The following is a 24,715-nucleotide window of genomic DNA, read 5'->3' on the forward strand; positions in this document are numbered from 1 at the left end:
TCAGGAATTTTTTGCCCTAAGTCACAGTGAGGTTCCACAGAGTTAAGCGATCCATGTATTATCCTCCATTTGTACATCAATCGCCATGGTTACTCCCTCAGGGCCAGGGCAAAGGGTGCCACCAAGAACTACACTGAATTAAAATGAATGAATATTTATTGAGTTAATGGACTAGGTTCAGCTGGGATGTAGGAGACCTGCTTTCTACTCTTGCCTCTGTGTGTTCTCAGGCACTTCTCTTCTTTCTGGGATTCAGTAAAATGAAGTGACCGCTTCGGGATCCTTTCCAGCTCTTAGTCCAATAATTTTAGGTCCTGCAAAGCGTAAACTGGTCTCCATTCCCACCAACTTTCAAACTAAAGGCATTACATAGGGAAAGAAGAGGCCCATACGGAGAGATAAGGCTTGCGAACTTTAATGCATTGGGATCAGCAACAGAGCAGAGGGTGCAGGAGGAAGAGCAGCGCCAAGGAGGCCCAATGGACCCAATCTTAGAAACACTTCCTGTGGACAATGGAAGGCCCGGCTTCATCGTACTCTGGTTTGCTGATCCACATCTGCTGGAAGGTGGAGAGAGAGGCCAGGATGGAGCCCCCAATCCAAACCGAATACTTGCGCTCAGGAGGAGCGATGATCTGTGAAGAACAAAAGGGAAATGTGATGGTCAGGGTTGGAGGCAGTGGGAAAGGATATGCTGACATCTCCTTGGCCCTTCCCAGGACCCTTCCTAAAGGGTGATATTCCACTCTAAGACAATCAAGACTGAACCTTAGAGATAAAATTCCTTCACCTGAAAGTTGGAAGATGCCTTAGAGGCCATTGAATGAAACCCTCTTCATTTTACATTCAGGGAGTGAAGTCACTTGCCTATGGTCAAGTATAAGTGAGGATCAGAATCAGATTTTCTTTTTTTCATCTTTTTGCTGAGACAATTGGGGTTAAGTGACTTGCCCAGGATCACACAGCTAGGAAGTGTTAAATGTCTGAGACCAGATTTGAACTCAGGTCCTCCCGACTTCAGGGCTGGTACACTCCCCACTGGGCCACCTAGTTGTCCCTAGAATCGGATTTTCTACCCTGGTTTCTGGCTCCAAATACAATGTTCATTCCAGAACGGTCCATTATCTCTTAGAAATAGGCAGCTCTGAGTTTGGGAGAAATTTCCTTCTGACATTTGAAGATACCTGCCAGCTCATCCAAGGTCCAGCTTCTTTAATTTCTGAGCTTAGATTACACCAAGCTGACCCTCTGAGCAACTCCCTCATGGTTCCACCTATGCCTTCTTGATTCCAAACCTGGTACACTTACCCATGATCCCTTTTTCTCTCTGTCTCTCTCTGTCTGTCTGTCTCTCTCTCTCTCCCTCTCTTTTAATAGTTTGATAGATGTGCCTGTGTGTATGTATGTGTTTTTCACATTTTTATTTGAATTTTATATTCATTGTCTATTACCAAAAACCAAACCAAAAAAAAAAACAAAACCCAAAACCTAAACCCTCAGGCACCTCACAATGGCTTTTGGAGAGGTTAATAAATGTTACTAAAAGGCCATTAGCCATGTTTATAACAGAGCCCATCCAATTGTTTTAATCAGTCACCAATTTATTCAATTCCCTAGTATATGCAAGGAACTGTGTTAGGTGCTGGCGATACAGATATGAAAGTCTTTTCTATCATGAGGTGAAATTTCTACTACTTGTACTAAGTGATCCCCTATAGCAGGGGTCCTCAAACTACGGCTCTCGGGCCAGATGCGGCAGCTGAGGACGATTCTCCCCCTCCCCCAGGGCTATGAAGTTTCTTTATTTAAAGGCCCACAAAACAAAGTTTTTGTTTTGACTATAGTCCGGCCCTCCAACAGTCTGAGGGACAGTGAACTGGCCCCCTATTTAAAAAGTTTGAGGACCCCTATTCTATACTATCCTGTCATAGATCTGAACTCTAACTTCCGCATTCTCATTAGGCACTGGAAAGATATTGAATTGAGTAGGAATAGAAACTGGGAAGATCCTTCCCTCTTTCAAGAGCATTGATTTGAATCAAATCTGTGCAGTGAGAGGAGGGCATAGGAAGGATTGTCCAGTGACCAAAGCAGAGAGAGCCCTTCTGTGCCGGGCTGGGAACCGAGAGAACTGGGAAATGGCCCACCTTAATCTTCATGGTGCTGGGGGCCAGGGCCGTGATCTCCTTCTGCATTCTGTCTGCAATGCCAGGATACATGGTGGTCCCCCCAGAGAGGACATTGTTGGCGTACAAGTCCTTCCGGATGTCAATGTCACATTTCATGATGGAATTGTAAGTTGTTTCATGAATGCCTGCAGACTCCATACCTGTGGCACATGATAGCCTTTAGTTAGTACCTTGGAGGATGACATTCATCAGGATTTTCCTATTACTACCAAGGGTAGCGCCATCCTTTCAGTCTCCTTGTTTTGAAACCCTCAGGTCCATCCTTGACTCTTTACTCTCCCTTACCACGATTCCCATATGCATCAGTGACAAAGTCTTGTCTTTACCGAATCTCTCACATTTCTCCTCTTCTCTCTGCTCATATGGTTACCTTCCTCATTTAGTTCATTTCTCCTTTTGATATCATAACAGCTAGTTAGTCTCCCTATGTCATCTTTCCTCCTCTCCAAAACAGCCTTCACAAAGCTACCAATATCATCTTAATGTTCAGGTCTACCTCTCGCACTTCCAGCTCAAGAATCTTCAGTGCTTCCCCGTTGCTTCGAGGATAAAACACAATATCCTTTGTTTCACATTCAAGGCCCTCCCGATCTCACACCGGTCTATTTTTCCATGTTTATATATTTATTCCAGGTTTATAATTTCTCTTTATTATTTATTATTAGGCTGTTAGCTTATCAGGGACTATCTTTTTCTTTTCTTTGCTTCCCCAACACTTAGCTTGGTACATGTAGACATTTAATAAATGTGTAGAGGGCTGGAACAATGAGGAGCCAAGCCAGATATTGTTAGCAGGCTTCCTCTGGGCCGAAGGATCTTATACCTCCCCCAGAGTTCCCACTATCTGCGGCCCTCTACAAAATATACACTGACTGATCAGTTGACGTCATGCACTCTTGTGTTTTAGGCAAACTGCCTGATTCTACAGATTCCACGCTCTCTCTTTCATTTCTGTGGCTTTGCACGTTCTATAGTCCTGCATTCTGCCCCCAAACCCCACGCCCAGAATTATCTCTCCAGTTTAGAATCTGGAGTTGCCTTCCAGGGTGATTCCAGATTCCATTGCCTTTAGGAAGTCTTCCCTGATATTTTTAGTCATTAGTGTTCCCTTCATCCTAAAACTATTATTTTTTCTGTTTAGATATTGAATGTGTTCCCTCCTTCTCCACCCCACACAGGGATTATAACTTCTTGGAAGGCAGGGACTCCTTCTCCATTTGTCTCTATATCTCCAGGCCTATCAGAGAGCAGTTACTTAATAAATTCCTGTTGAATTAAAGCAAATTAAAGCAAAAGTAGTTAATTCTTAATGAAGTTATATTTTATCTCCCTATCTAGAATTTTATGCTTTAAGAGAGAAGGTACTTTAGTTTATGTTTTTATGTGTCCGCCATTTTACCATGCTCATGCTAGATGCTCAATTAAAGTCTGTTGACTGATTAATTTGATCAGCCTGGAGGAGGCAATAATCCCAGAGATGGATTTTTTTTTTTCTTAGTACTTTCTGTATTGTACAACTGACTTAATTCCCAGGGATTCAATTCCTATTCATGGAACTATTTTCACACTCCTTTGGGAAATCGTTTCAGTACTCTAAGCTGATTAGGGCTCAGTCACATTAAAAAGTAGTTTACTCCAAGGTCTTCCCAAAGGAAAATATCCTTCCAAGTTCTTCCTCTCTGGTTTGCCATCTGCTTCTCCACATAGCAGTTAGTATGATATAGTTGAAGGAGCATTGGACTAAGAGTTCAGATGTTCAGGTCTACAACTACCTTCTTCCATTACTAAAGTGGGTGACATCTATGAACAGAGTCAGTCCCCTTCTTTGGGGGAGGCTGTTATAGTCACCAAAAAGAGACATGACAACTCACTGAACTAAACTAGGGAGGATCATGAGTAAAATTAGAGTTCTGGATGAGAGAAAATATGAAGGTCCTTTCTGGTTCTAAATCCTATAGTTAAAAATTAAAAGAAATTATCTAGGCTGTAAAATTGGTTTCCCCTTTTCCTACGTGAAGAACTCAGTCTTCCTCTCTGGAACCCAATCTCTACAAGGTCCCCTCAACACTTCTTCATCTTGCAGGATCTCACCAATGAAGGAGGGCTGGAAGAGGGTTTCTGGGCAGCGGAAGCGCTCATTGCCGATGGTGATGACCTGACCATCAGGTAGCTCATAGCTCTTCTCTAGGGAAGAAGAAGTGGCAGCTGTGGCCATCTCATTCTCAAAGTCCAGGGCCACATAGCAGAGTTTCTCCTTGATGTCCCTTACAATTTCACGTTCAGCTGGTGAGAAAATCAAAACGAGAGAGAACAGAGGAGTCACCTTTTTCAGTCTTCAAGTTCATCATTCTGGGAACATTGGGACATTTGCTCCCATTCCCATCAACTACTCAATATCAGTCTTACTAAGATTGTATAAATCCTTTAAGCTATTGACACTGAAATTTCAGTGTCAGTGTCATTTCATGATGAACAAAATGACTTATCTCATTTATCTTTGCCATCTTAAAACATTAAAGTTGAGATCTCCAAGAAAAACAATTTCCAAATATTTTCTCGCTCACAAATAGAGCTTAGTTGGCCCCAGAAAATCCCGGGGGGTGGACTTCCTTCACCAGTGGATATCTATAGGAGCTGTTTGAGTGGTAATTATTGTCAACTCTGCATTTGTTGCAGAATAGCCAACCGCCTCTATAGTGTTATTTGAAAGAGGCCAAGAAAGGCCTTCTTAGAACTCTCTGCTGCCTAATAATGAGGCTATATTTTAGCTGTGGCCAATGTGCTGAATTGCTTTTGTTTTTCTCCACTGATCTCTTTCAAGGGAGGGCTTTTATTTGGGGGAGTGACAATGATAGTGATAAAAACGAGGAGAGAAAAAATAGCACCAATGAAACATTTAAAAATTACAGAAGAGCAGAAGGAAGCTCCTAAGGGAACACACAAAACTAGGGCATGACTGGAATTGCCATGGGAAATTTCACATAAAGTTAAAAAAAGTGAATTTGTACATGATCTTTATCATCCTAGTATCATAAATAACCCACTTTTCCTGTTTGTTTTTTTTTTTTTTCTGTTTTAGGATAAATTCATCTTTGTTGATATTTGTGAAGTTTATAATAATAAAAAGAAAACAATTCTTGAAGGCAGGAAAAAATCTCTAGTATTGATGTCTGAAACAGCATCTTTAAGGTTTCTGACCTGTAGTTTATGGCTTCCTGCCTTCTCCAGAGACTCTTCAAGTCTTTATATGGCATTAATATCTTGGTGTGAGTTGGTTTATCAGCTTTCCCCAATGGATAGTTAACACGGGAAAAAGCTAGGATGGGGGGACAGGGAAGGGAGGTGACCCAGATCATGAATCGCTGTCCATTGAGGGCAGAGAGAAAGGCAAAATAAGGTCACAAGGTAACCAGAGAAGAAAAAAAGCAGGGGTGCTGACTATGAACTTGACCCACTTCAGTCTGATTTTGTAAGAGTTAAACGTTTCCTTGCTTCTCATTAACCTCCTCCCCCTTTTTATTCTGTGCATCCTCAGAGACTGAAAGAGTCAGATTGCCAGATCTATATCCCTCAGGCTTAATGTATCCCATCTGTAACTCTTAAAATTCTTCTCTTCACTAGAAACAAAGGCAATGTCCATCACTTAGGGAAAAACCAACTGTGAGAGATGGATGTTATTTTTCAGAAAAAAAATGATGAAAAAGATTTTTGAGAATGTAGTTAGACAGTAGAGAATTAGAGAATTTGAGAGGTGGAAAGAGCTTTAGTGGGCACTGATCTAGTTGATCCAGGAAAGAATCCCCACTGTGACACAGCCAAGAAGTGGGTGATCAACCTATACTTAAAAGGCTTTGAACACCCCTCATTACTAGGAATCTCCCCTGACATCAAACCCAAATCTGCATCTTCAAATGTCCCTACATTTACTCTTGGTTCTTGTCCTCTTGATGTGGCCATCTTATTCCCAACCTTTTCACTTTCTCCAGTCATTTCTTATATGGCATGGACTCAAGACCTTTCTGCAGTCTGGTTGCCAGCCTCTGGATGATTTGTAGCTTATCAATGCCTTTCTAAAATCCTGATGCTCTGATTCATTTATAGGAATATGGTACTTCAGAGGTAGGTCTGCTCTCATCAGAGTAAGGGACATTGGGTGATCATCACCCTATTTCTGAAAGCTCAGCTTCTTCTAGTGATGTCTAAGATTGGATTAGCTTTAGTAGTGACCACAAATCATTACTGCATCTCACTGAGCTTGTACAAGGTTCCCTAAGACTCCTAGATCCTTTTCAGAACAACTGCTGTCTCTCTATGCTTCCTCCAGCTCACATGTGTTCATTTGTTTTTTATATCTAAGTGAAAGACTTGATGTTTATTCCTTGTAGAAACTTGTATAAAACAATCCAGAAAGAAGGAAGCAGAGCCAGGGGAAAAATATACAAAATGACTTCAAGAACACGAGTGAAAATAACATTAAAAGAATCCAGAGCCTGAATAATTCTAATGGACAATTTTAATTCAGGAGATAACCTAATAAAATACATATCTCTCTTCTCAACCAAGAGATGGGTGACTGAGAGAAGAATATTGCATACGTTGTCATATAACAACATTTAGCAGGTTTTTTCTTATTTTTCTTATTTATTTTCTTTTCTTATTTCTTATTTATTCTTTTTTTTTTGTTTGTTACAACAAAGAGGTCAATTTATGTTGGGATAAAGAAAATGAGAGTATTGTAAAAATAAACTTAAAATAAAAGCAGTCCTTCTGCTTATCTTACACCTCTCTAAAGCCTTCCCTGAATCCCTCTCTTCTCCCTGTCCCCTATACCTGTGGTCACAAAGGAGTAGCCTCTTTCTGTGAGGATCTTCATGAGGTAGTCAGTGAGATCCCTGCCAGCCAGATCCAGACGCATGATGGCATGAGGCAGGGCGTAGCCTTCGTAGATGGGCACGTTGTGGGTGACCCCATCTCCTGAGTCCAGGACAATGCCTATGAACAAGGGAAGCAGGATCCATGAAACTCTCTTTCCCACTTTTCCCCAATCATCTCCCTGATTACTGAATGACTCCCAGATGCCTAGCTTTTATTTTTTCATCTCCCAAGTCCCTCATCTGTAAAATGAAGTGATTTCAAGTTGATCTCTGAGATCCATCCAGCTCAAAAGCTCTGACCTGTGGTCCACATGAATACTTTTGATTCAATTGCGATTCACTTGATATGGTTCTCCAATCAACTCTACCTCCTCACCCCTATGATCAGGATCCTGATCTTCATGGTCAGGGTTTACACGTATGCAAGCATACGTGTGCATACAAACACTCAACCACAACTTTGATTACGGCTACCACTAACTATTGCTTGTCTTACATCTGTTGTGGTGTAAAGGTCAAGTGATCAGAAAGGGAGGTGGCTCAGTCATATGATAAGAATGAGGGGTAAAAATAACAGTCCACATATGACACATGAAAGTTTGCAGAGAGCTTTTCTAGATATCAACTCACTTAATCATTGCAACAACCTTGTGAGTTAGGTGATAATGTTATACCCATTTTTCAGAAGAAAAAATTAAGAGAAATGCAATGATTGACAATGGTCTGAAGCAGGATTTGAACTTGGAATTTTAGATACCAACCCCAGAACTCTGTCCATTGTTTCACTTAGTTACTGTAACAGATGGATAACTCTTGTGCTCCATGTTGACTCTCAGAATGTAAAAAAGATTCAAATGGTAAAGGGCCTTGAACATATCAGTTTGATATGATGGGAAAATTTTTAGGAAGAATCTAGAGGAGATTTGGGGGAGACATGTACCTACTCACCAGCCTGAGAAGTCAGGCTCACCATCTGCAATGATGAAGCAAATGGCCCCGAAGCCCAACTCATTGATATATTGCCATATTCTTTTCACTTTATAGTAAGAATAGTGGTGGGGAGGGGGCAGCTAGGTGGCACCTGCCCTGAAGTCAGAAGGACCTGAGTTCACTTAACACTTCCTAGCTGTGTGACCTGGGCAAGTCACCTAATTGCCTCAGCCAAAAAAAAAAAAAAAAAAAAAGAATAATGGTAGAAATCTAATTGCTCCAACGATATAGCAATAAGCACTCTGATTTCTACAATAACCCCAAACTCCTCAGCATTGCTCTGGGAAGCAGGGGGTACAAAGATAAGTTTTCCTATTTGACTAGATCGATTGGTCAGCTCCTGAGAATTGTGGTCATCTCATTCTCTTGTGTAAACCAAATAATGGGTATATGTCTCCCCCATATTTCCTCTACTGTCTCTACTCTCTTGCCTGTTAGGATGTCCAGCAGAGGGTGAGCTGGGCTAAGGGAAGGTAATGAGACCAGAATAAATGCATTACTTAGAATTCAGAGGATTAGGATCTCAAATAGAAGAGGAAAGAGACCCGGGAATGGACCCTCATCAATTATTTATTGAACGGTAGGAGTGGGGAGGAGTTAAAAGCATCGGTCAGATTCGAAGGGTTGGTATTCTCTGTGTCCTTCCATGGATCACACATCTCTAACACTTATTATGGCAGAGTTGACTGAAATACCACCAGGGAAACCTGGCTCTCCTACTAGAGTGTCAACCAGTTCCATAATCTATAGATTAGGAGGAAAAAGGGACCTCTGAGGTTATTGAGTCTAATTATCACGTCTAGTCTTCCGGGCCTAAGTAAGCTCTTGAGAAGCTGAAATTCACCTCTCTCTGCCCCATCTACTGTTTTTTCTTCCACTTTCCCCCCAATTTCATCATTTCACAAGGGCAGGGAAGTCAAGGCAGCTCACCAGTGGTACGGCCAGAGGCGTAAAGAGACAGAACAGCTTGGATAGCGACATACATGGCAGGAACATTGAAGGTTTCAAACATGATCTGAAATGTGGACAGGAGACAGAAAGTTAATTTAATTAACAGATATTTCTTACATACTGTGTATCTGATGCTCTCCTTGGAATATAAAAACCCCAAGTTTTCCCTGATCTCTAGGTGCTTAAATTATCCTCAGGAGATACAACATGGAAATAGACTACAAGGATGATGGAGAATGGAGAAAAGGAAGAGGAAGAAGGAAAGGAAGAGAAGCAAAGGAGAGGGGAGAAAAAGAGCAAGAGAAGGGGGCAGGAGAGAAGGAAAAGGAGACAGAAAAGACTAAGGGAGGCCTTATTTAATATGTGACCTGAATTAAGCCTTGAAGGAAGGAAAGACCTCTGAGAAGGAGAAAGACTTTCCAGGTATGGGGAAAAGCTTGAAGAAATGTATAGAGATTGGAGGTGAAACAGTGTTTGTGAAGAATAGACTAGAAACCATTTTCACTAAAGTGGAGAGTTGGTGAAGGTGCTATCAAAAGAGGCAAATGGAAGCCAGAGAGTGGAGAGCCTTAAATGACTACTCAGGTGTTATCTTTTATCCAATTCATCATTAAAGGTTTTTGAAAATGGCAGGGATATGGTCAGATTTGTATCTCAGAAAGATTATTCTGGCAGTTGTGTAGAAGACTGAGTAGGATTGGAGAGTAGAGTGGGAGAAGCAAAATCAATGAGGAGTCTATTGCCATCACCTGGGTAAGAATCGATGAAAACCTTACCTAGGATGATGATTATAGGAGTGCAGAGAAGGGGACAGATGCAAGAGGCCTATGGAGTTAGAACTGACAAAACCTAACTGATTGGCCATGGGGATTGAGGGAGAGAGAAGATGAAGGATGATTCTAAAGTTGAGAATCTGGGTGACAGGGAGGGTGGGGATGCCCGCAAAAGAAGTGGGGAAGGTTACAGGAGGGGCAGGATTAAGGAAGAAGAAAATGAGTTCTGTTTGGATTCTATTGAATTTGAGATGTTTAATGGGACATCTAGGAGCAGATGTTGATGAATGTTGGCAGCTAGGAAGAGGCATTAGAAATGGGTGTATAAATCTGAATGGTATCTGCGTAGAGGTGAAGGATTCCTTCAGAACTTTAAGCCTCTGTGATTGTATCCACATGGATGGTTCATCAATTACCGCTGAAGATCAAAGGCTCTCCACATCTTAGCAGATGATTTCATGAATTGCTTTACCATCACCTGATGGCCAATTTTCTGTGATTGAGCTTTCCCAAATTTAGCAGGCTGAGCTTCTAATATGGATATTCAGTATCACCAGGGTCAGGCTTGAGCCATTCCTACCTTATTAAGACCTGCTACACTTTGGGAAAAATCCAAAACAAAACAATAAATGTGTGTGTGTATGGGGGGGGGGGAGAGACAGACAGAGAGAGAGAGAAAGAGAGAGAGAGAGAGAGAGAGAGAAACAGACAGACAGACAGACAGAGACAGAGACAGAAACGGAGAGAGATAGAGAGAGAAAGAGACAGAGAGGCAGAGAGAGAGAGAGAAAGAGAGAGAGAGAGAGAGAGAGAGAGAGAGAGAATGAAAGAGAAAGAGAATGAGAGAGAGAGAAAGAGAGAGAGAGAGAGACAGAGAGACAGAGAGACAGAGAGACAGAGACAGAGAGACAGGAAGGGAGAAAAAGGTGACCTAGATGAGATGGCGCCTAAAGCATTCCCCATTACTGCTCTTCCTGCATCTCTTACTTGGGTCATCTTCTCCCGGTTTGCCTTAGGGTTTAGAGGAGCCTCTGTCAGCAGGGTGGGGTGTTCTTCTGGTGCTACCCGCAGCTCATTGTAGAAAGAGTGGTGCCAGATCTAAGAAAGACAGAAGTCACCTTCGATAAGCAAGCTCCAGCCAAGCCAGAGGATCCAGGGCAGAAGTGCAATGATTATGCTATGTTCCATCCAAAGATGAACTCCGCAACAGAGATGAGACTTGGAGACCTGTTTCCCTCTATGTAAAGCAAATTAGCTCTTAAGTTTTATACTCTATGTTCCAAAGTACTTCCATGGTCTGATGTTCTATATTCTAAGATTCTTTCTAGCTTTGATATTATATGTTCTCTGTCTATGGTTCTCTCAGCTCTGATATTCTAGGATCTCCAGTACCTCTCAATTCTGACATTTTAAAAATCCACGATTTTGTGACAAGGAACCAAAATTCCCGGGGTCTATTCTTGCAATTCAATAGGTCCTTGGCTTGAATAAATCCTTTCTTTCTTGTGTACTAATTTTCTCTGCCACAAAATGGGGAAGGATGGAGCTTGATGCAGAGAACTGGGGCCGGAGAGTTCTGAGCTCCTTAGAAGCAGGTACAGGGCCAGGATAACCTATTCTCATTAAAAACTGCATTCAGTAAGTTATGGCATATGAGTGTCATGGAATATTATTGTTTTATAAGAAATGACAAGCAGGCTGATTTCAGAAAAGTCTGGAAAGATTTACATGAACTTATACTAAATGGAGTAGAGCTGAACCCAGAAAACATTGTACACAGCAACAAGATTATGTGGTAATCAACTGTGATGGACTTGGATCCTTTTCAACAATGAGGTGATTCCAGGCAATTCCAAAAGACTTATGATGGAACAAGCCATCCATATCCAGAAAAAGAATTAAAAAGACTGAAAGTGGATTAAAGCTAGTGTTTTCATCTTTTTTTTTTTTTTTTGGTTGTTTGCTTATTTTTTTTTCTCATTTTTTTCCCTTTTTGATCTGATTTTTTCTTGCACAGCATGATGAATATGGAGATATGTTTAGAAGAATCGCATGCTTAACCTATATTGAATTACTTGTTGTCTAGGGGAAGAGGGGAAGGGAGGGAGAAAAATTTGGAACACAAGATTTTGCAAAGGTGAATATTGAAAATTGTCTTGGCATGTATTTGGAAAAATTAAAAAGTATTTAAACAAAAAAAGAAAAAGAAAAAACCGTATGGGGGTGGGGTGGGGCTCAATACCTTCTCCATGTCATCCCAGTTGGTGATAATGCCGTGCTCAATGGGGTACTTCAGAGTCAGGATACCCCTCTTGCTTTGGGCCTCATCTCCCACGTAGCTGTCTTTTTGGCCCATTCCTACCATCACACCCTGTAACCCAAAGAAGAAAAAAAGTTTAGGCAAAACTTAAAAAATGCAAACTTCCTCAAAGATGATTTTTTTTTTTTTTGCCATATTGAATCTGTAGCAGTCAATCTGGAAGTTAAGACTAAACCCTTCAATGCTTTGCATTCTTTTCTAATTGTTCATTTGTTTTGTTCTAATCTAACAGGACTATTAATTCCTGGAGGGCATGAGAGCCTCCCCAATCCCTGGATCCCTGATCTCTGAGTTGAAGGAGTTTTGGCCAATTTTGTAAAAAGAAAGAGAGGAAGGAGGATCTTGTTCCCACTCTGCCAAGTCATACAAGCTTTTCTTGGATCCGTCCCTTCTCCTCCTCCCTACAAAGAAAGCAGCCCAGTCTGTTTTTGGATAATTCTCAGTTCTTGCTAAGTCCCTCATGCGTTAGCTGAACTCTCCCCATGCAGCTTCCCCATAGTGGGTCTGCTCCCCAGGGACAAAGAACAAAGTGGATCTCTCTTACACGTGGCAGGCCCAAGAAGACATGAAACAGTTATCTTGTCTTCCCATTTGAGCTTATGATACCTTTGAGGTGTCCTTTTCTGGACATTGTCTAGCTTGTCAATATCCTTTCTGAGGAATTTGGTTCCAGAGAATGGAAGTCTTCTCCGGTAGTTGAATTTTACACTCATGTATATGATTCTTACATTCTAAAGTCTAGGTTATTTTCCATTTCTGTGTTTTCCAGTCCCTTTCAGCTAGCTGACATAATGGCTAGAACACCACCTCTGGAATCAGGAAGACCTAAATTTAAAGTTGTCCTTGGATACTTACTTACTACTATGTGAACATGGGCAAATCATTTAGCCTCTATTTCTCTCAGTTTCCTTATCTGGACCTACTTCCTAGAGTTGTAAGGCTCAAATGAGATAATTCTGAAGCATAATACCTGACACATAGTAAGTACTATCTAAATGTAAGCTATCATCATCATCATCATTATTGGTCACAGTCATCATCTACTGAAAAATAAAAACCAAAAAACCTTCCATGGTAAAACCAAACTCTAATCTTTGCAAGATTCTCTTAGTCCTGAGAAGAGATTGGGAAACACTCGTTTTCTTTTTCATTGAAGATGTGGGGGGTTGGATGTGAAATGTGGCAAACACGTTAGATGAAGTCATTGTGTAGACTGACTTTATTTAACTGCTTTTTTTTTTTTGTTTGTTTGTTAAATGGGAAGACATAGAAGAAATGGAAGGAAGAACTAGAACTAGCAATGACTATGATAGAAGAACAAATGGCATCAATTCAACTTAAAAAAGAAGCATTAGCTATTTTTCATAAGAATATTCATATTCTTCAAACCCTATAATCCAAGATAAATCCCTCACCATCCTTTGGTCATTGTGAGTGAACTCTCCTATGCCCCAGGTATCATAATGTAATACTAGAGAAACTGAGGCAAGATAAAGATTGGTTTTTAATCTTTTAATGTGGAGTGTTCCAGACTGGCCGGCTGGATTGGACTCATGTCCAAATCATTCAGCACCAGAGGAACCGAGGCAGGGAATTTATATAGGGTTTTAGCTAACTAGGGTTTGCAAGCAGGACACAGAAGTCGAGAAGGAAATTAGCCTAACAGTTTGCAGTTATTATTTTTACTAGAGAGAGAGAGAGAGAGAGAGCAGGGAAAGAGGAGTTAACTTGGTATTTACAACTTGGAGATTGGCTCTGGTCCTGTCAGACACAGTAAGATGACCATTCTTGGTTAAGGGAACTATAACGAGGGCACAATTTAGGGCAAGATAACATAATTCTATTTCCAGGGTAATTTTGGACAAGGATGGAGTCAGAGTGATGGGCACCTGGATAGTGTTTTTCTTTTCTATTCTTCATTGTGTTATAATGATATGTGAAGATGGTCAGAGCTTCAAGGTTTTTCCTGGGCTCTTTTTCCTAAGGGCAAGGATGGGGAGGGTGGGGGTAATGGGGTGGGGGAGGCTCTACAATCATCATAGTAATAGAACCGGTATTTCTGCAGCACTTTATGCTATCTAGCTCATGTCTTCCCAAACTTGATGATGATGAGGGATTTTCCCCAACACCATTAACCAAGACTCAGAAGCAAAGCTTCCAGTCCCAGCTTTGGCATAAACATTGCTGTGACTTTGGGCCTTATCTCTGAGCCTCAGTAAAATGAAACAGTTGGATTACATCCCTAATGTCTACAGATGGCTAGGTAGCACCATAGTGTACTTCCTGAGTTCCCATGTGGTTTCAGGTACTTGCTGGTTGTATGACCCCAAGGAAATCACTTCCCCCTCCCTGAGACCACATGGGAACTCAGGAAGTACACTATGATGCTACCTGGCTGCCTATAGCACAGGGAACTCCCTCTATCAATGCAGAAATAGTCATCCAGTTGCCCAGGTAACAGAGAGAGTAAATGAATTGCCAAAGACCAGTCTGCAAAGACCAGGACTTGAACTCAGGTTTTCCTGACTTTAAGGCTGGCTCTCTCCCCACCTATCTAAATTGGCTGCCGAGAATTAGTTAATGGGAAGGGGAGTAATGTGATCTCCTCTCATCCATCCACCATTCACTTGCGGCCCTTCCAAAGCAGTGACACATAATGTTTGGACACTGACCTGATGTCTTGGGCGCCCCACGATGGAAGGGAAAACTGCCCGGGGTGCATCATCCCCAGCAAAGCCAGCCTTGCAGAGGCCGGAGCCGTTGTCACACACGAGGGCGGTGGTCTCTTCTTCACACATGATGGGCTGAGTGAACAGATTAAAGGACACGAACACCTAGGAGAGTGCCAGAGAGGTTGATGGTTAGAAAGAGCTCTAATGCAAACCTGAGCATCTCAGTGCAGGAAGTCGACCTCCGGTTCTCACCTACCCTTCAGATCTGATTCCCTGTAGTCAGGGAAAGCTGTCCAGTGTTTTGAAGAAGAGCGCCATGGAGTCAGGCCTGTGAGACCTCAGGGGAGTCAACATTTCTATTCCACAAAAACTTAGCGAGATACAAAAGTTCCACCTCTTCCATCTCATCTTCCAGAGCATGTAAGCTCTTTTAGGGCGGGGATAGTTTAGTATTTATTTTTTTTTTTAGGTAGTTAGATGGCTAGTTGTCAGAAAGCTGGACTTGGACTCAGGAACATCTGAATTCAAAAGCTGCCATTCTGGGTAAGTAATTTAACTTTTCTCAGCCTCAGTTTCCTTGTCTAGAAAATGGGGGTTATAATAGCACTTCTTCAGAAGCATTTAGAGCATCAACTAAGATAACACAAGTCCAGTGCTTTGCAGATTTTAACATGCTTTATAAATGGTAGCCACTGCATTCTTGTTGTTTGGATTCCCAGTGTCTAGCATAATACTTGGACTCCCCACGATGCCCGGGTGCATTGAACCTGGCAGATAGAAGAAGCTTAACAAATATCTATTGAAGGCAGGATCCTGGCTCTAAATAATTTGGTGCTCTACATGCTTCTAGAGAAGAAACTAAGGAACAAAGGTAGGCAGTAGGAATACCAATACAAAAAGGAGACATTTCTTTTCCTTGAGAAGCTTACGTTCTCCTAGAGAGCTACAATATTTTCACAGGTAAATATAAACACAAAGTAAATACACAGTGATTGAGGCTGGAGTTGGGGCTGGGAGGAGACATGAACAAACACCAGATAAGGAAGCACCAGATAAGGAAGTTGTCTCAAGCTGAGTCTTGAAGGTAGCTTGGGGTTCCAAGAGGCAGAGGTGAAAAACAGGCATGATGGCAGCTCGTGTAAAAGCATAGCAAAAAGAGATGGACTGTCATTGAAGGGTCTTTATCTGTGACATGGTTGGATGAAATCATAACATCATGAGTCTTGAACTGAAATGGACTTTAGAAATCATGTGAAAGGCAGGAGATTTGTTTCTGAGTACTTTCTACAAACACTTAGAAACACGTGGTGGACAGCATACTAGATTAGAGTCTGGAAGATGTATATTCAAAAACTGTCTTTCGATATTTGCTAGATCTTAGAGCAAATCCTGTCATCTTTCTGGACCTCAGTTTCCTCATCTGTAAAATGGTTATATTAATACTTGCTGCTACACGAGGTGGTTTCCTATAGGTCGAAGACTGAGGTTAGTATTGTTTTCTCTTGGTTGCAAGCGAATTGGATTTAAGTGAGGCAACACTGTGCAAAATCAGCAATCTCACGCTCTCCTTCAGAGGCCATCTGTGCTGAACAGCAAGACATAGATCAGGATGCCTAGAGATAGCCCCAGATGCAATAGGAGACTTTGATCTTTTTAAGACAAGGTCTTTATGAGATTTAAGTTGTCTGAGGCAAGACCCATTCAATCATTAAGGCTAGGTAAGAAAAGAGGCAAAAGATAACCTTTCTTAAAAAAAAAAGAAATTAAAAAGATCCTCAGGGTTTTGGATGGTAGTTTCTAAGAAGATGCTTTCTAGTTGCTTTTTGAGATTCAGAGAATGAGGGTTTAAATTATTGCTCCTCTATTGACTAGCTACATAAATTCAAGTAAAATGTCTCAACTTTCTCAATTTTAAAGGAGATGAATGTTGGTGTTTCCCAATCTTATCTTTATTATCAGCTTTCCAAGTTACCCTCCCCCCAAGCACACACAGAGAATATTCCTCTGTATCTATATTCATTTAAACAAACCCTATCCTACCACAACCCATTTCAAATGCAGCTTGTACCAGGAAACTTCCACTCAACCTGAGATTGGAAGGGAATTCTTCCTCTTCCATACTCTCAGAGAAGTTGGTGCTTCTCCTGCAGCACTCCAACTCTGACATCTACTTTGTACAAGGCATTCTTTTAGAAGCTGGCGAAAAAGATGAAAAAAAAAACTACCTACCCTCAAGAAATTTAGGGACTATTAGGCAAGTAAGGGCAGAGATAAAATGGGCACAGATTGGAGGCAGGACAATGCAGTGAAAAGAGCTAAGTAACTACTTTTTTTGTTGTTAATCTTTTCATTTGATTTATCATACTCCGTTAGTAAGTTATTGAAGTCTCCCAATTTGATTTTTATAATTTTTTTGGGGGGAAATTATTTGGTTGTGTTCGATTCCTACATTTCTGATTGTTTAAAAGTTCAATATTCGTAGTATCTCATTATCAGTGGCAACTTAAAGTATTATATAAGTTCTTTTCTAACCTCTTGATATTTTTGAGCTTGAATTGAATTTTGTCACCTATATCATTAATTCAATCTCATACTTTCTTGAGCTAACTGTAATATGGCATCTTTTAACATTAGACATATTGCTGACATTTTACTGGATTGTCTTAATCTCTGGTGCCTCACATATTTGCTTAATACACGTTTGTCAAATTTAATTGAACTGTTTAACCTAAAGTCAGAGGATCTGATTGTGATCGTTGTGACTATTTGACTATGACTGTGGCAAATCCCTTAGTTTCTCTAAACCTCAGTTTCCTCCCCTGTAAAATGAAGGGCTTAAAGATCCTTTCTATCTCTAATTTCTATGAGCTAAGTTCAAATGTAAAGGCTAAAAGAAGAAACCAGACCAAATAACTCTGAGAAGAGAGCAGGGTAAAGACATTTTAGTTGGAGAGATTAATCACAATTCTGCCTGGTCTTACAATTAATTTCCCTCCTGACTTTTCCTCTTAACGACAGAGCATTGAATGGTAGAGCTGGGATGGACTTTGGAACAGAGAAAATAGAACATCAGAGTGGGGAGGACCTTAGAACATAGAATATCAAATGCCAGATCTAGAAGAGGCATTAGAGCCATATAGAACATGGATCATTAGCTGGAAAGGACCTTAGAGGGAAGAAAATATTAGTGTGAAAGGGGCCTGAGACTAGGAAGGTCACTGCTAGAAGGAAGCACAAAGGTCTTTTAGGCCCATTTTCTCATTTTATAGATGAAGATATGAGTTTATTGAATTAAGTGGAAATAGCAAAAGGCAGAACCTACAAAGAATTAGAAAACATTGCCGCCTGGAGAACATGGTCTAACTCCATTTGTAACTGTTCAAAGGTCAGGAAAGGGGGGCTTAGTGAAATGAATTCTGGGGATTCTTCTTTCTCCTCCTCTCTCCAATAAAAGTCTATCCCTCAGCTCCTTTGGGGTCCGAATGATCGCTTAGCAACAGAGACTGGCCTCAGTGTCAGGTCCAGGTGAGGGGAGAGAAGAGATGTCCAGAATTTGTTCCACTAATCCCTCTTCTATGAATCACTTCTTGGGTCTTTCAAAGGCAGGTAGACAAATAGAGATAACCAAAACTACAATAATAACAGCAATAATAATATGATGATGATGATAGTGATATTTATAAGTACACAGCAGAAAAAGTGATCAGAAAGGGACAAGGAAGAGAAGGGGACAAGAAATCTATTAAAGATTGAATATTCATTTAAAAATTGTAAACAATTTGGAATCTATTCCCAACAAAGTAGAACAGTGGATAGCATAGCAAGCATTTTATAAGCAGTTTTAAGGTTTTCAAAGAGCTATATGTGTTATCTCAATGGGCTTGGAGTAAGCAAATCATGAGTTCAAATCCTGCCACAGATACTCTGTGATTCTGGACAAGTGATAACCTCCTTCAGTCTCACTTTGCTTGTCTGCAAATGGGAATAATAGCAGCACCTACCTTACAGGGTTGTTGTGAAGATCAAATGAAATAGTATCTGTAAAGCACTTTGCAAACATTAAAGTATTATATAAATGCTATATATTATTATTATTTTTGCTGAGGCAATTGGGATTAAGTGACTTGCCCAGGATCACACAGCCAAGAAAGTATTAAGTATCTGAGATCAGATTTGAACTCAGGTTGTCCTGCCTTTAGGGCTAGTGCTCTATCCACTGCACCACCTAGCTACCCCTACTATTATTACATAAGGCATTTAAATATGTTTTATTTTTTCCAGTGGCAGTGAATCAATTTAGAAGAGCAAAATGATAATAAATCAGCCAATGGAAGAATTTGGGCTAGATGACAATCTGGGGTTTCTTCTACCTGTAAAGTTCTGAAATTCTGACCAAAAATGGTGGCCCAAGAGGAGACAGAGCAAGGGAGCCCTGGAAAGATACCGATCTCCTCAAGAAGTCTTTGAGTGAATGAAACCAATGAATCTCCCATTCATTGTGCTGAAAAAATACAAAGTTGAATTTGGTTCTCTTTAATGTTCTCAAGAGACACTCAAGAGCTGCCAACTCATTTGGAAAATGGTACCTGGATTGCTCCTTGGCTGATTTTTAACTCTTTGTTGTTTATCTTCATTTTAAAATAAATGTCCCTGTTACCTTATTGTGATTGTGTCACCTGCTTAATTTTTGGCTGACTGGGAGCAGGAATGGGGTAGAAATTCAGAAAGAAATGGGTGCTCATGAGTAATGGTTTTAAGTAAGAGATGGACCAAAATGGATGCTAGAAACCCTCATGTAGTTCGAGGGACTATATTTGTAGTGCTACAGTGTTAATTCTCTAGCTTTTTAAAAATGTGCTCATTGAGTTACATCTGGAGACCTTAAAAGACATTCAGTCCCATTTTACAGATGAGAAAATGGAGGCACATGGAGTGGGATTTGGGCAGTCACATGAGTAGCATTTGAGGCAAAAAACCCCAGGAATTCTGTTTCTAAGCCAGTGCTCTTTCCATTGCCTTTTCCTTGTAAAGCAGTCCTGGGAGGTAGGAAGTACACATCCCCATTTTACACATGAGGAAACCGAGACAACAGAGATTCATGTCACACAGCTAATATGTGTCTGAGGGAGGATTTAAAGTCATTCAGGTTTTCCTGAATCTGAGATTGACTCAGTCTCCACTTCAGATTACCTTCCACTTACCATACTGTAGAGCTACAAAGCCCTTTCCTCCTAGCATCCTTAGATATTCTATGCCTCTAGAATTACTTTTCAGGAATAATGACTTTCTTAGACTTCTAGATTTGTCCCTAGAAGGGACCCTTGCCACTCCCTCTTCTCCTGGGTCAGAAATTCGAGGGAAATGACTTGCTCTGGTCTTTAAGAAAGGGCTGTCCTGAGGAAGATGGAATAACTTTGCTCTGATTGATCCCAGAGAGCAAAACCAGGATGGAGGGTGGGTTGTGGAGAAGCAGATGGAGAATCGGGGTCTGGAAAAATAACCCGGAGGAGCTGTCCAAAAGGGATGAGTAATCTCCGCTTTGGGGAGCTCTTCCTCGCGTGGAAGTCTTCAGGGACAAGGCTGGAGAATGATCTGTTGGCTGGCTTTGCCTGAATTCTTTTTTAAAAAGGCATGGATTGCATTAGCTCCTGGCTGCCGAAGTTCCTTCCGTTCTAAGCTTCTGTGATTCAGTGATTGGGAATCAAGTTTTCTGCTCTCTCTCCCCATCTGGGTGCACAAAGGACCCAGTCACCCCCTTCCATTGGACCTCGGGCTCCGAAGGAGACAAATGAAGGGATCTTAGTGGCTCCATTCAGCTCTAGAGCTGATGATCCTGGAAGTCTTTTCGTGTCTGAACTTGGATTGCCTTGTCTACAAACTAGAAGGTCAAAAGCCTCGAAAGCTCTCCTTCACAGGGAGGGCCCTGATGGTGCTATAGTGGAAAGAGCCCAGGGCTCAGAGCCAAGGGAGCTCCAGCTTGTGTTCTGGACAGTGGCCAGACTGCCCACTCTAGAACCAGGGGAGCCTGAGTTTGTATTCTAGACAGCGGCCACACTGCCCACTCTAGAACCAGGGGAGCCTGGGCTTGTATTCTGGACAGCGGCCAGACCGCCCACTTTAGAACCAGGGGAGCCTGAGTTTGTATTCTAGACAGCGGCCACACTGCCCACTCTAGAACCAGGGGAGCCTGGGCTTGTATTCTGGATAGTAGCCAGACTGCCCACTCTAGAACCGGGGGAGCCTGGGCTTGTATTCTGGACAGTGGCCAGACTGCCCACTCTGGAACTAGGGGAGGTTCGAATTTAATTGCTAGTATTTATCAGCTGTGTGAAAATGGCACTTTTCTCAGCCCCTCTGATTCTTAGTTTTCTCTCGTGTAAAAGGGGGGAGGGACAGTCCTCCCTCCCAGTGAGCACTGAGATAAAGAGAGCAAAGGGCTTTCGCAGCTTCATTTCTATCCTAGCAATGTTGGTTGTTATTATTATTTCAAGGTTCCTTCAGTCCTAACAACTTGCCAGTTTTGTAAGTCTGAGGGGGACCCTACAAGTCTAGGGCTGGCGTACAGAATGGGTGGGGAGACTGGATTTTTAATTTCCTTGGCATGAGGAACCTCCTGCCAAAGCAGGCTGCCATTTTCTCTACAAATTATGGTCTTAAAGAGTTGCCTAGATTCCTGAGAGGGGAAATAGAGTCACAGAGTCAGTGTCTGCCCGCAAGGGGGACTTGAACCCAGCCAGCTCTCCCTAGCTTTAAGGACACTTCTAGCTTTGATCTGTCCCATGGGCTACATACAGTGCCTCTCCTAGTTCTAAAATCCTATATTAAAGCAAAGGATCTGGTTTTTCTCCTCATGTCCTGTCCCCTTGAGGGTCCTCATCTCTATGAGACCGAATGGATTTATTTATTCACCCTCCGCCAAGAGGAAATCTGAAGGCAGGAGTCCCTTAGATCATCAGTCAAGCCTGAGGCAAACAGACCCAGCTTCTCCGAGGGAAACGCGATTCCCATTTCTCCCAAACATGGAAATCTTATTCCTACAAGAGATTATCTAGACAGGACATTTCCTCTGAAGTCCCAGCCACCACCAGTTCATTCAGAACAATTTGCGTGGCAGACATAACGTCGAGATGAACCATGGGATTGACTGGAGCCAACGGTCTGCTGCAACTACCGCCCTCCTCTCAGAACAATATTTTTAAATGCATAAAGAAAAATTCACGGGCTTCCAAAAGGCAATAAATCACACTGAAATCTATTTATCAAAACTTTTTTTTTTTTAAAGTTCACAGACCTTAGCTTAAGAACTCCTGATTCTAGTTTGACCTCTCCATTTTCCAGATGGGGAGACAGGCTCGGAGAAGCTAGATAAGGGAAGGGATTTGTTCTCTCAAGGACCCGGGCATAATAATAGCAGAATTTGAATCCATGCCTGCTACTTCCAGACAGGGTTCTTTCCACTGTGCCTTATGACCTTCACTTTATTCCCCCTCAGGACCTAGAAAGCCCAGCGGCCCCCAAGCCAAGGGCAGGAGAAACCTCCACATCACCCTGTAGTCTCCCTTTTTGAGGGAGCCTTGAAATAAATAATCCGTGGCTATACGACTCACAATCCAGCCTCCTTCCCTGCACCATCACGCCCCCTAATGAGTTTTGCTCCTGTTGTTTAGTAACTTTCAGTTGTGTCCCATTCATCGTGACCCCTTTTGGGATTTCCTTGACCAAAATACTGGAGTGGTTTGCCATTTCCTTTTCTAATTAATTTTACAGATGAGGAAACTGAGGCAGACAGAGTTAAGTGACTTGTCCAAGATCACACAGCTAGTAAGTATCTAAGCCCAGATTTGAACTCAGGACTGCCGTCTCTCCACGGCCCCACAGCCTTTCCCCCCAAATTGCGAATGGTGGGCTTAGAGCTCGAAGGCCTTCCGCTACCAGACCCGAGTCGGAATCCCGCCTCTGACGCTTGCTAGCCGGCCAAGTCTCAGTTTCCTCATCTCCAAAATGGAGAATAGATATGTCACCTACCTCTCAGCATCATTGTGAGGTTCAAGGAAGAGCATGTATGCAAATTGCTTTGCCAACCTTTAATTGCCCCTCAAATTTTAGCGGGTCTTCCTTTTCTTGCCTCTTCATCATCCTCACTGTCATAGGCAGAACGAATCTCCGAGATCTGCTTCCAGGCTCACCTCCGGCCTGAGCAAGTTGTCTCGATGATTCTGGACAGGTCACTCGACCTCCTCAGGACCCCCTGCTCTGGGCAACTATCTAAGGCTAGAAGTTGTGGCTCTGTATGGGGTGGGGGAGGGGAGTTTTCTCAGTGAAGTCACAGTCCAGCACCAAACAGTGAGCTCAAGGGACCCCAGAGCTCCCTGACTACAGCCTCCACCGGCCCATTGTACAGATGAATAAACTGAGGTACAGAGAGAAGCCAACTTCAGAGTCCGGATTGGAACCCAAGTTCCATGACTACATCCAGGATTCTTTCCACAGGAAAAGCCTCTTCCGAATGGACCAACCTTCTTCCTAGTCTTAGTCCCTAACATTGTTTTCCTTGTCCCTAACATTGTTTTCCTTGAGAATGCTGGGAGTTAGAGCTGACCGGGAGTGGCCATGATCTCGGGCTTGTGGGGGATTGGTGGAGGGTTCCTGGTACGGCAGCACATCCAGCAAGAGGCATCCTGCTGCCCAGTGAGGGGGAACGCCCATCTCCCAGGGTGACCTCAGAGCAGCCCCTTGTGACACGGACCCAGGCAGTTAGCAGCAGAGCCAGGTCGGGCCCCAGGCCCTCTGGGGTGGCCTGGCTTTCCCTTATCTGTCCCCACAGCCGGGCTGGAGTCCTCAGAAGTATAGAAGTGAGCTTAGGAAGGTCGCTGTCCACACAGCACCCCTGGCAGTCTCTGCCCCAAGTCAGGCACTAAACAGATGATTATTGACGGACCCTTAGATCCCAAGTCTCAAGGAGGGCCTGGGGGAGGAGGTGGGGAGGGGCTCCAACTTCAAATCTCACTTCACTTCTGGAGACTCACTTTCCTCATCCACACAGGGAGGGGACTGGGCTAGCCCTCTGAGGCTTCTCTAGCCCTCCCCCACTCTAAATCTATAATGGGGGAGGAAAAGTGCTGAAGACCTGGATTTAAATCTAGCTGCAGGACCTTGGACAAGTAACCTCCCCGACAAAGAGGTCGGACTGACTCGGCCACGGAGGGTCCCCGATCCTGTCATCCAAGACCCAGTGTCACCCACTCAAGCCGCCCAATCACATCCCACGCCCTCCTCCTCCCTCTCTCTCTCTCCCTCCTTCCCTCCGTCCGTCCCAGAGGCCTCAGCACGGCCGCAGCTACTCACCGAGGTCGCAGGATTTCCTGGTTTCAGGGCCCTGGATCTGCTGGGGCTTTGGTATAAATACCAGAGCAATATAAAAGTTGGGAGGCGGATCTTCCCCGAGCAGATCCCCTAAAAGGGATGACTTAGGGTGTGTTGGAAGGATTGCCATATAAGGTGTTTTATTTCAATATATTGACCCGGAGAGGGGATGCCGGGGAGTTGAATGAATTATTCCTTGAAAAATGTATGCAAAAGGCCCGGAGGGGTGGAGCCAGGCCCTGGGTGCTACTAGCTCTGTTCCCTTCCAGCTCTGCTTTCATAAACAAGCAGAGCACAAGTCCTTATAAGTTGTCTTCTGGAAGGGCCCAGAGGCATCTCCAAATTACTGGAAGAGAAAGCTACCCAGAATGGCAATCTGCTGGAGCCTCCCTTCCTGGGCTCTCGGGGCGCACAACCTGCAGCCCCCCTCCTTCCCTTCCCCTCCCCAAGCTGGGCAGCGGAAATCTGGAGCTGGGGGCTCAGAGAGAAGAGGTTTCCCCACAGGAGAAGGAGAGTAGGAATGTTGGACTCCATGGCCATGATCTCCAGGGACCAAACATGGGGGGAAAAGACGGGGAGCACA

General features: G+C 42.8%; 1 protein-coding gene across 1 annotated transcript; it reads right to left on the reverse strand.

The window, feature by feature from the left end:
• Positions 1-399: 399 nt before the first annotated feature.
• On the reverse strand, positions 400-24,222 carry ACTG2 (actin gamma 2, smooth muscle). Its single transcript, XM_051974143.1, has 9 exons — positions 24,115-24,222; positions 14,770-14,931; positions 12,020-12,148; positions 10,765-10,875; positions 8,984-9,068; positions 7,020-7,181; positions 4,281-4,472; positions 2,148-2,329; positions 400-635 (listed from the first exon to the last, which is right to left on the reverse strand). The coding sequence occupies exons 2-9, from the start codon at positions 14,893-14,895 to the stop codon at positions 492-494; spliced, it is 1,131 nt and encodes a 376-aa protein (XP_051830103.1). The 5' UTR covers positions 14,896-14,931; positions 24,115-24,222; the 3' UTR covers positions 400-491.
• Positions 24,223-24,715: the final 493 nt, after the last annotated feature.

Source organism: Antechinus flavipes, chromosome 2, assembly GCF_016432865.1.
Source record: "Antechinus flavipes isolate AdamAnt ecotype Samford, QLD, Australia chromosome 2, AdamAnt_v2, whole genome shotgun sequence".
NCBI classification, from domain to species: Eukaryota; Metazoa; Chordata; class Mammalia; order Dasyuromorphia; family Dasyuridae; genus Antechinus; species Antechinus flavipes.